This window comes from Sander vitreus, chromosome 10 (genome assembly GCF_031162955.1).
Source record: "Sander vitreus isolate 19-12246 chromosome 10, sanVit1, whole genome shotgun sequence".
Lineage (NCBI taxonomy): Eukaryota > Metazoa > Chordata > Actinopteri > Perciformes > Percidae > Sander > Sander vitreus.
The window spans coordinates 14,478,961-14,491,161 of NC_135864.1; the positions used below are offsets into that span (position 1 = coordinate 14,478,961).

Sequence of the window (12,201 nt, forward strand, 5' to 3'; positions counted from 1 at the left end):
CCTTTAACTCCTTCTCCTCCTCTGTGGATTCCTCCTTTCACCCTCCCCTCTTCTTCTGACTCCTTTCATTTTGGTTGAAGGCAGGTGAACTTACCTGCTGCATTCTTATAGTGCTTAAACCTGAATGGTGTGTCTACAATTACAGTTTTTTACGATCGCTATGACACCTTTTTCAATACTGTTAACAACTTTCCTAAACTCTTAACACAGTTAACACAACATCCGTCTGTGTAGTCTATACGTTTAACACATTTCTTGTTGCTTTGACACAAAATGCATACAGTTAACACAAATTTAAAATGCTTGAACTTCTTTTACACACAAGCTCAACCAAGACCAAAACAATGGATCTGTACTGACCAATTTGCAAATGCTTTCACACTGTATGTCAGAACAGATAACATCATGTTCTAAACCTAACATATAGGCTAAAGTCAAAGTGAACAGCTGTTCATATTGCAAACTGAAACACAAATATATCCCCTCCATTTTATTCCATTGCTACTGAGAAACAGCTGATTGAAGTTATGCAAATAGATCGATCACAGCTGATTGATATCTAGGAAACACACTCAGGTGTTGAGGTTCTTTCAATCACATGACCATATGTTACTGTAGTACATACAGTAAAAGAGGACCTATTTGGGCTGATTTTGTGTGGAAAAGGAACAATAAAGATGAACACAAAGAAAGTAAAAAAATTGCTGCACAAGTGAGAGGAAGACGAGTACCAGGACAAGTCTGTCTCTGTCTTCTTTTTTCCATGCAGTAAACTGTACATTTTATAAAGCTACTCTGAGATGAGTCATTCATTTTTTGTATTGAATTTCTGCAGCAAAAGAAACAAAATGCATGCATTTACTAAACCCAACAAAACAAAAATGTAGAAAGGCTTCAAGAGAAACTGCAGTGTAAAACACAATGTATGATCAATACAATATACTATTGTCTATTGTATAAGGGCAGACCTGACACATATAAAATAATGCAGTTTCTGTAATTCCATCTGATGTTAGTGTTTTGTATGACATTGTTCTATCATTGACTAAATGTTCCTGTTGGAAGAGAACATATGATAGTGTTTTGGAAGAATTATTTGATTTTGAGACATGTTTGCATTGTTTTGGTAGACAGTGTATTGTGTTAGTGAATTATTGTATTTTGAAAATTAGTGTTAGAGTTTAGTTTTCAATGTGTGATTTTGAGCATGAAATTAACTGTTTTGCCAATTGTGTGTTGTAGGTGTGTTGGTGAGTTAAGAGTTTAGGAAAGATTGTCATAGCGATCGTAAAAAAAACTGTAAGCAATCATGTGGTTACGCACCATGATGGCTGTGTTTCACAGATTGGCTCATAGGTGTGGTAATTTGACAGTCAGTACTTTGGAATTGCAAGGGAGTGACATCATGATATACTTCTATGTCTAATGAATACAAGTGTGTTTAGTGTTTTGCAAATCACTGTGTTTATTTTTTTGCAAAAAGTGTGAAGCTTACATTGTGCTTATAGTGGTGCACAACTAGGCCAATATTTTGCTCCTTGAGTGTAAGGTTCTGATAAAAAAACTGTAATAAACTTGTTTTCTGACCACAATGACAAGCTGTTCAGGGAGCTCAGTGAAAAGAAGGAAATCACATATGGGACTGTGACACCTCCTGGACAGCAGTGAGAATCACAGCGTATCCTATGTTGATCACTGTTAGAGGGACCTCTCAACAGGTACAGCTGGCTAGAGGCCACCTTTGAATCAAACATCTCGACCTCGGATTTCCCCTTGTGATAATGTAATAATAGCACTTAGAGTGCAAGGTCGATGGTAAATGAAAAAAAAAACGTTCCTAAAAGAGAGGAAGGGAGGACCCACTAACGGAGGTTGAACAGTCAATTTAGATGAAATGCATGAAAAGACACTCATCAGGATCTGCCTCTGTTCTCTGTGACTCAGCTGCTCCTCATATCAGCCCCTTCCTTTATTCCAACGTTTCTCTTTCATTCTTTCTTTCTACTCAACCCAGACCACTATTCATTCAGCAACCTGCCTTCCCAGCACCGGAAACACCCTCAGTGTTCTCACAGCGGACCATCACTTGCACAAGAAGCAGGAGCATATTGTGCACAGTGCTGAAGTGATTCATGGAAATTTTCTACCATGTTTTTCCTGTTTGGTGTGATTGTGAAATACGAACATTAAAAGGTGCCGTAAATTAGCAGGTTTGTTGGCCTTTCTCACAAAGTGCTCTACGTGTGTGTGTGTGTGTGTGTGTGTGTGTGTGTGTGTGTGTGTGTGTGTGTGTTCAACAGGACATTTGGAGAGAGAGCATGCGCCTAAGATTCTTCCCTCTGAGAATCCCGTCATTCTTCTTAAGGACGATTTGTTAAACCTCATGTGCAGGTATGCAACACACCTATTTGGGTCAATGCCAAGTGAAACTAAACAACATTTAATTTAAATACAATCAGTGTTAAATGTTTAAACATTTATCCAATAGTGGAATATATATTGTAAGTACAAATGTTATGTTTTATGTTTTTTTACTTTACTTGAGTATTTCCATTTCATGCCACTTTATACTTCTGCTCCACAACATTTCGGGGGAAAATACTTTACTCCATACTTTTGACAGCTATAGTCAGTAGTTATACTTTACAAAATCATACTGTACAAGACTTGATGAGCTTACAAAAGTCGATGCATTGTTACAGATGAAACTACTGACTACTAATACATCAGTAACAAAATCCAAATATATATATAATATATAATAGTATAACACTCACAGCGACCTTTTTCTGCATTGAGTAAGACTACTCTATTACTTCAGTCTGTTTCTGAACTGTCACTGTAGCCATAGAGTTTAGACTCTGGTCTCAATACATGACAGAAAGGCCAGGGGGAAAATAAACGGGACATGTCTGGGCCTGGGGACACTTGCTGGCTACAAAGAAGCTGGGACAGTCCTTGACAGGAACCACTGGTGGTCCACATTTAGTTGCGATTTCCTTTAGGGATGCTGGGACCCAAGTGTGCTGCATTCACATTTGTTAAGAATTTAGAGAGCCTTGCATCATTTTGTAGGCCCACAAGGAATGTTTAGTAACTAATTTCTATCTAATGTAATGCTTCCCTACAAGGCCATATGCTAAGACGCCTTGGCCATACAGTACTGTCTTGCTTTCTGTCACTGGATAAGAGCTAGAGGTTGCTTGACCCAAAATTCTGCAGGCAAAGGCAGTGGTATGCAAGACATGTTTGATGCTCCTCTGGGATCTCTTTAATGAGAGTTTTTAAATGGATGCTGTGTGGAAAGAATGTGTTAGCTGAGCACATCGTTCAGGAGAAGCATGTTCCCATGTGAAAGTTCAAGTTACTGGATGACTCAAGATTAACTCAAAATAAACTTAAAATGAACATCAAGTCAAAAAATCCCAAGGGGAGTGGCAGCTGCTGCCATCCTAAACTAAATATATATATATATATATATATATATATATATATATAGTATTGTTTGCAAATTTTCTTTTACACAGAGTAGCCTCAGTTATCAAACCGTAAGTTGACTAAGCAATATTTTCCTCTTGTTCATTAATTCTATCCTTCTCCATCTTCTGTCAGAGGTCATGGCCTGCTGCACTGGACACTTGCTGATCCCAGTCGATTGACCTCATCAGAGGGGGTGAAGGTGGAGCAGTGTGATTCCAGACGTCACTCACACTGCAGCAAACTGACAGTCACAAACTTGATTGCCAATGACACAGGAAGGTACAGCTGTAAATACTCCAGAGATGGTTCAGACCACATCACCTCGACCTACGTGTATGTCAAAGGTGAGACCTGCAAAGCGCTCTGACCAGTTCAGATTATAGGTCGTATTTATCAAACGCAGTCAATGAACCAGTGACCTGTGCAGTCTCTGGTAGATTTATGACACTGACATTGTAATTTGCCAGCATGAGAAAAACTGAATGTAATGTTTAGAAATACAAAGTATTGGTCTATAAACTAAAACAAAGATAAGAGTTCTTTCTTTTTGAATTGAGTTGTTTTTCTTCCATCCAGGATTTAACTGTTTGTTTTTGTGAAAGTGAAGACTCCTGATAAAAGAGAGGTTTTCACAGGGTGATTGTCATCTGCTGACGCCAGTGGAGGATTCTGGTGTTGAACTGAGCCCACAAACAGTGGCACGTAATGAACAGAACGAAATGGTTAATGAGCAATCTGATATTTTTTGCAAGATAAGAGATCTGGAAAACACCCACTTCAGCAAAAAGAAAATACTGAATTAGCGAGAACACAAGAACAAGCGAAAGAAAAAAGTTGAAAAGGGGAAGAAAGTCTCAAAGAAAGAAAGAAATTAAAACAACTGAATTTTTATGTATGACTACACTTAGCCCTAACATACAGGCAGCTGACTTTACTGTAATCTACATGCATTCAGATTCAAGTGCCACAGCTCTCCTTCTCAGAGAGAGAGACAGAGAGAGGAAGTGGTTTCTTTGGTGCTTTGGTTTCTCCTGGAGGTGGAAGGGTGAATGTGATTGCATGGGAAGCCCTGGTCATTGACTGTGATTTCCTGCTCTGGCTACTGTAAGTGTCACATGGCACCAGTTACAGTTACAGTACTGAAATGGAGATTGTGCTGGGCAGCATAAGGAGAGCCAATTTTGAGTGTTAAGTCAGCCTCAGCCCATTTTACCTAGATGTGTTTGTTTTTTAGTTATTGTTTCAGTTGATGTAAATACATTAAATAAAGTCATGAAATATTGGTCTAAGGGATGTAAAATAGTTAGACTAAACTAAATGCTGGAAGCACTTTGTTCCCTCTCCCTGTTGCTCTGTAAATGTGATTCACAGTTCGCTTGGCTATCAGGCAGCCTGCTGTGCCAGTGTTTAGTCTAACGCTCTCTTTTCAAAGCCCTTTAGCTGTTTAATACATCATTTTCCATGCTTACTTTACAAATAATAGTTCCTTTATCACACCACTACTGCTTAACCTCACACCAATCGCAGACTGTTTGTGTAGTCGTGAAGTTCCCACAGCAATTGTGTGATGCCTGGCTGCCCAGTAGGAACACACCACTAGCCTGATTGCTCTATCTGTGCTCTGCTGCCTTATCTGGTTAGAATGAACTGATCTGAGATTTGATTTCTGTGTTGGATGCCCTGGCATTGCCCTGATTCAATTGCACTGCTAAACTCAGCTCTAGCATAACATGTTTTCTTTTTTCAAAACAACAGCTGTAAATTTGCTACAAAACATGGTTATCCCAAAAGACAAAATGTAAGGGGCCACATCTGCTTTAAAATGTGACTTCTGACTGACCTGTTTTTTAAATCTCTTTGGGGGTATTTTTTCAGATCCCGAGCAACCATTTGTGGTGCCCCGTTATCCGTCACCTGAAATCTTGTTCAGCTACAGCCATGAGACCAGCCTCCTGGTCCCCTGCCGGACATCCTCTCCTGATACTGTTGTAAAACTCACAGGGGTAAGGCCTCACAAAGACGATCAGTGCTCACCTTCTGCTCATGACTTCCACTTGCAGGTTGTTTTCTTGTACTGTATATGCTGTATACATTTGCAATATACACTGTATGTGTTCCATATACCAGGGGTCTTCAACATTTTTTAGGCCAGGGACCCCTTAGCTGAAGAGAGACCAAGTAGGGACCCCCTACTACATATATTGTATACAACTGAGTTGCATATTAAACTGGGTTGAATTGATGGAAATAAATGGTCAATATGTATGCATCATGTATTAACATTAAACATACATGTGGAAGGCACAGTGAATCTTTAAGCTTAACTGTATGGCTAGTCGGCTACCATAGTTACCTATTAGTAAGCTTATCTTCAATATGTAAAAAAATTTTTTTTCACAAATAGGCCAATTTATCTTTGCTATTAATATGTTGGGTTCATATTAATGTATATTTTCAGACATTTTAATAAAAAAAGAAAAAAAAGGAACTTTCAAAAAATATATATTTTTAATAATTTGGCGGCCCACCTGCACTAACTCTGATGACCCCCTAGGGGTCACGGACCCCCTGTTGAAGATCTCTGCCATAGACCATGTAGGACATGGACTTGGAAGTAAATCACACAGTACATTATCTGAGAAAGCAAGATTGCAAGATTGCTATTAATACCACAGCAGGCATCCTTACTTGTCTGTGCTTAAGGCATCTTACTGGTTCTCACACCCTTTTGTGTGTTAAATCACTCTAGCACACAAAAAACAGACGAGGGACAGTGGCTTGTCTGAGGGAAGCTCAGGGGCAGTGAAGGGAGTCATTCTGTCTGCTTCCTGTAAGAGCAGGGATGTGTGCTCCAAGAGTGTTTTTCTCAGAATAGACTCCAGACACCATTTAGTCCCCCTTCTCTTACAAACATCCGGAAATACAGTAGAAAAAAAAGTACACCCTGTGTCAGAAAACAACAGGTAACTTATCATGAGAATTGTGACATTTGATAACAGAATGCAGCTAAAGTAAAGTTGTCAGTGGAGGAGAGCTCCCTCAGTGGTGTGGTTTGCACAATGCTTTTTATCTTTCTGTCAACTGATTGTGGTCAGCGTGAAAGCCATCTTAAAAAAGTTACCATGCCATACCGTGCTTTTTGTTATTGATATACAACCATGTGACATAGTGCCTACCGTGGACAATCACATCTGACTCAGATGGCACAGATAGTGGTTGTGTGACCTTCCTGCTGTTGGTAAAACCTATGGCACTCTTCCTTCCTACTCCCTTTCCTTCCCTTGCCTCCTCTCCCAGCCCAACCTCTGGCATGAGAACAAACTGCAGCAGGCACGTACATCCTTTTTCAAGTCCACAGTGTTTTGTGCTCCATTGCATAAATGATTGCAGAGGTTACACTCCATGAAACAATAAAAACTAATTAGACCTTCACTCTAACCGATGTTGGTCTGTCCCCAGCTGAGCCCAGTAGACCATGTTAAATGAAGTTGAGTGCATTACAGTTCAGTCTGTCTGGCTCAGTGATCTTTATTGAACATCATTTAATGTCATTTAATGTCACCAAATATCTATGGTATTGACAAACCTCTGCTGTACTCTCTTGATCGCAGCTCCGACCATTATCAGAGAAGGTTAAAAAGGAAATGGTATGGGATCCGATGGTTGGATTCAAGATTCCCTATGATCCCGCCACTGAGTTTCCTATGCTCACCTGTACCACCGTGGTCAACGGTAGTGAGTTCCACTCAAACTACATCCCTAAAAGAATGAGTGAGTCTGTTGTCTTTCTGGCCCAACTTGCTTATTGAAAAATATAGATTTGTGTTTTGAGCTCAGTTTTGTGTTCACAGTCTATATATATATATATATATATATATATATATATATATATATATATATATATATATATATATATATATATACATATAAAGTATATATTGTCTCCATTTTACAGCTGTTGTTCTTAATAATGTGAAGATCACCCCAGACCGTGTCAAAGTGTTGGTTGGAGACACCTTAATACTCAACTGTACTGGTGAGACTACCTATAATGGAAGAATCAACTTCACATGGGATATTCCAAAGAAGAGAGTAAGGATTCAGGTTTTACTTTTGACACTGTACTACTGTATGTAAAAGGAACCATCGCAGGTGGAGTTTATGGTACTTCCTTTGTCTTCAGGAAAATCTTTATACGAACAAGACTGAAGTCCACCCCGCCAAGACTTTTGTGATGAGCAAGGCTTTATTCTTGCCAAACATTACTATGGAGGATAAGGGGGTATACCGCTGCAAAGCTGAGCTTCAACCCACGATATACAAGAATGTCTCCGCAAAAGTCCTTGTCTATGGTAAGTATGCTTTGGGTGGATTAAAAATCAGACGACGACTCCCGTGAACTCTAAAGTTCATTACAAAGTATTAACTACTACAAGATTACCACACAAATAAAGCATTTTAGCATCTCAATTATTGTGCGACTGTGGCGAGTTTATGACAGTATGCTGATAACTTTGCTTTCGGACGGATTCCAATATCTGTAATTAATCTTTTGTTCCAGAGCATCCGTACCTCAATGTCTCCTATAAGTATGAGCGGCCTAGTACGGTGACTGTCAAAGAAGGTAGAAAAAAGCTTGTATTTGAGCCCAAGGTCAACGCTCTGCCACCACCAGACATGGTAGCATGGTAAGTAATGGTTTACAGTCACAATATAAATTGCTGATTATGTATAAAGAGTAGGAGCACCTACATAATATGCTGTGGCAAATCCTGAATTATAACTTTATGAGTCAACTTTCCATTTACTTCTATTCATTGATTGTTATTCTTTATCCATGGTTTAAAAACCTTTCCATGCCTCCAACTTTTAGGTATAAGGATGGGGTCCCTATCAACAATAATTCCACCTGTTACAAGATGTCTGGTTTTAACTTGATCATCACTGATGTAGAGCAGAAGCATGCTGGGGTATTCACCATAAGCCTGGGCAACCAAGTGAAGGGCTTGTCCAGGAATCTGAGCTACACGCTGGTAGTTGATGGTAAGCTATTGCCATAAACTTGATAATGACTGCTGATCCCAAGGAAATGAAGCAGTGCCTTGGCTGTGGACTGAGGCTGTCCCAGCACTGTAGCTGCTTTCAGTGCAGTTCACTGGACGGCAGGTAGCTGCTCTAGTATGAGAGGAATTTGGGGGCTTGTTCATTCCAGGGTTGGATTGACGTAGCAGGGGCAGCTGTTGTTGATTATTGGGGCTCTTTTGAAGGGGCTTGGCGCAGTGTGTAAATGGCCTGAACTCTATTCTGCACACAGACTCCTGCCGCTCCAGACCCCACCCCCTAGTCCCCGGCATTTATTTGCATCCTCACCATGTGTATATACAGTGCAGCACATATAAACAACATGTTCCATACAATATGTATACAGCTTGAGAAAAAGAACATGCAAAGAACTGAGCATGTAATTTATTGTTTTGATGACTTTGTGAAGGCTACTGATAACTGTTAACACAAGAGGTTATAAATGTTTTAGCATGTAAAATTTTAATGAAGTCTGCCTGAGAACAGAGAAGTGTGTGTCAGTTATTTCAAGCATGACATGGGGGCCAGAGCTATTTTCATTGCATTCTTTAAAGATTATTTAGGAATCCCAATAGCTTGCCAAAAAATGTAAAAAATCAGCCCCCTCTGGCTTGTATAAACTTAATTTATGGTCCTTGACTGTCCCGCTTCGCAAAACATTAATTTATTGGAAGGACACGGAAGTGAAGAGAGATTCCTGGTATCAATTATCGAACTATTTCATACTTTGTTCATCGCTTGTTTAGAGCTGTCAAATGATGATGAATGTGCTGATGAATGTGTGGCAGGATGCAAGTTTTGTGGTTTGCCAAGCTATGTCACTGTGTGTAGTGTCTGCTGTTGATTGCAGCACACATGGTTGATTCAATGACCTGGGCATGGGCCACAGTGGGGTCGTTCTTTAACCTACAGCCCCGGGCTATCCAATCATCCTGCTATTCTTCTCTTACATAGTGTCTAAAGTACAACTGGTGTCAATGGCACCTTTTTCATGGCTATCCATCATGACTGTCGGCCCTCATTATAAAGACATTATGAGATTCCACAGTGGGCTGGGCTGGGATGGTTCATCTAACCTGTTGTCGTTATGTCTCTCTTGTGTGTCTGTGTACTTATATGCTTTTTTGTGAACTTCTCTCTCACAGTAAAGCCAACCATTTCAGAGGCGGAGCTTGCCTCTGTGGATGTGCATCCCTACATGTTTGGCAAACAGCATCAGCTAACCTGCACTGCTTACGGGGTGCCCTTGCCATACATCACTTGGCTCTGGCAACCGTGTCACTCAGACCCTGCGCTTATTGAGTGAGTCACCATCTTGTTATGTTCCAGCATATAGAATTGAAGAATTGAAATGTTTAAACTAGATGTTCTGTTACTTCCTCCAATCTTGAAGAATTAAAAGCATATCAAAGGGAATGTTTTCCTGATTTTGAATACCCAACACAATCTGATTCAAGATCAATTACATGCCACTAGCTACCATATAGTGGTCCTGGATTGAGTGTGGCGTTTCACTTAGTTACCTGTTGTGTACTGTATGTTAAGATTCAGCTGCCAGTTTACAGGAGATTAAAATATTTGATTCAGGGGACTCTTAACTCCGGAACTTTCTCTTTATCAAAAAACTTGTTTATGCAGTTAGTATGTTTATTATGTTTCGGGCTGAACAAAAAAATTTTGCACAAATTTCACAGCTGTGTTGAAGGACAAAAACTTAAGTACCACCGATACTGGAGTTGTATTCCCAAAACACACAGAAAAACAGCATCACAGACTTAACAGTAGATAAGTGTAGGGTCCAGAGCCACCAGACCAGCCCGGGGATCCCACTATATAACAGATCTACATTAACTGAATAGATTCAGGCCCAAAATATGACACATTAATCAAAGAAACGCAGCCCTGGAGAACTGCCCTCTCGTTTGTGGTCAGTGGTTCTATAGGCTGACGGGGAAACACCGGGGAGATAAATCAATGTCAGATTCCCAGAGCTGTTACACAGCTGAAAAGAACTGAGTGTATGAGTGGCTGTGCATGAATACCAGCCTGGTAGTGAACCCACAAACAAGATGAACATTACCTGTGACCTGGCTCGTCAGTGACAGCAGGAGACCTGTGAGTTGTGAGAAAACAATGGGCCATTACCCTTGGGTTATCAGGCATCAACACCATTCACAAAAACAACATTGGGGACCATTGCACACAAAAAATACGAAAAAATTATGTTACATGTTCAATGGTGTTAATCCACCAGTGCCTACATTTTTTTTATATATATATATCTCAAACCCAATTGTACTTGCCAGATAAATAACAGCACAACGTTAGTTGGGTCAGAGCAACTCTTTCTGCAGGCCTAAAGATAATCAGGGCTGGCACTAGGAACAGTGGTAGGCAGCTAATGAGACAAAGGAACAGCTATAGCCTGGTGGGAGGCCAAAATGTTTGTTTTATACAGCCCTGACCCTGCAAAGAACCTGTCACTGTAAATCCAGCATGTAGCCCTTCAAGATCATATCTCATCTAAATCTTTGTGAGTTTAGAGACGAGGGGAATGGCGGCATGTGAGGAGGGTTTAGACATGAGGGTAGCTTGCTATGTTGGATGTGGAATAAGGTTGATAGTGTGGGGGGGGGCAGAAATATGGGGGTGTCTTTATCACAAGGTTGAGAAGTTATCAGCTGACCCTTGTTGACTGCCAAGGTCTTAGGATCAACCTTATCTCCTCTGGCCAGAACGTGTGTGGGGGGGGGGGGGTTTCCTGTACGAGGTGACGCATAGCACAGCCCTTCCTGTCGGTGTTGCTGTTTCCTCCTCTGCTCTCCTCTCATCAGGATGATTGTTCCCCACCACGGGCGGTGAAGGGTTTGGGGGTAGGGGTCAAATCAATGCTTTCTCTTGGTTTTATAACCCAGACAAGCTGGTCTAGACCTGGTTTCTGTCTGATCACTCTCAGTGGTCTTTTAAAATACCCTCAGCCTTTCAGAATTAGGGTTTTTACAGTAGGATAGGTTCCCAATTAAAACAACATGGAAGTCGGCTTTCTTATACTGTGTTTTATTGTTTAATACTGACAGTTACTGACAGCATGGCTAATTGGTCTTATTGCATTTTTTCTGTCCTGCAGTTGCATTACAAACACTAAGCCAATCCTGGTCAACATTGATGACAGGAAAAACTACTCTCACAACTGGATTAAGAGCATAAGTGCCAAACCTGAACTGGTTAAAGGAAAAAATAAGGTATGTGGTTTAACTTTATGTGTAGTGTTTCCATATGTTTTCTTAAACAACGTATGCACACTTGTAAGTATGAAATGAAAAATGTGGTTGATAAATAGCAGTGACCAACTCAATAGTTTTATATCCTAGTGGATCAAGAAGAGGCCTTGAGATTCATTCATTCATTCATCACTGAAAATTATTCACTTTGTCTGCATTAGTTTTGACTTATTTGTGACCAAAACCCAGGAAAAGCCCTCAGCAGTCCCTTTTGAAGAAGTGAGTCTTGTTTTTCATTGCTTTTCTTAAAAAGGCTTTAATTATTCTTGAAATAAGCAACCAGGAAAATCTGGGGAAATCCCTTGGCTTCCCGCATATGATGTGGTGCATTTGATAAGGAAGATGCTATATTGATAAA

The 12,201-nt window shown here is 40.2% G+C and overlaps 1 protein-coding gene across 3 annotated transcripts in view; it reads left to right on the forward strand.

Moving 5' to 3' along the window:
- kdrl (kinase insert domain receptor like) overlaps nucleotides 1-12,201 on the forward strand; it is a 48,817-nt gene that overhangs the window by 7,009 nt on the left and 29,607 nt on the right. For all 3 annotated transcript variants that reach the window (XR_013502593.1, XM_078260400.1, XM_078260401.1), the window contains exons 2-11: nucleotides 2,301-2,391; nucleotides 3,613-3,824; nucleotides 5,356-5,483; nucleotides 7,092-7,251; nucleotides 7,436-7,572; nucleotides 7,664-7,832; nucleotides 8,042-8,168; nucleotides 8,354-8,523; nucleotides 9,708-9,864; nucleotides 11,690-11,804. Coding sequence is in view for 2 of the 3 variants with exons in the window: in XM_078260400.1 (XP_078116526.1) it covers nucleotides 2,301-2,391; nucleotides 3,613-3,824; nucleotides 5,356-5,483; nucleotides 7,092-7,251; nucleotides 7,436-7,572; nucleotides 7,664-7,832; nucleotides 8,042-8,168; nucleotides 8,354-8,523; nucleotides 9,708-9,864; nucleotides 11,690-11,804 (1,466 nt within the window). In the remaining variant the exon portion in view is untranslated. The remainder of the gene's footprint in view (nucleotides 1-2,300; nucleotides 2,392-3,612; nucleotides 3,825-5,355; nucleotides 5,484-7,091; nucleotides 7,252-7,435; nucleotides 7,573-7,663; nucleotides 7,833-8,041; nucleotides 8,169-8,353; nucleotides 8,524-9,707; nucleotides 9,865-11,689; nucleotides 11,805-12,201) is intronic.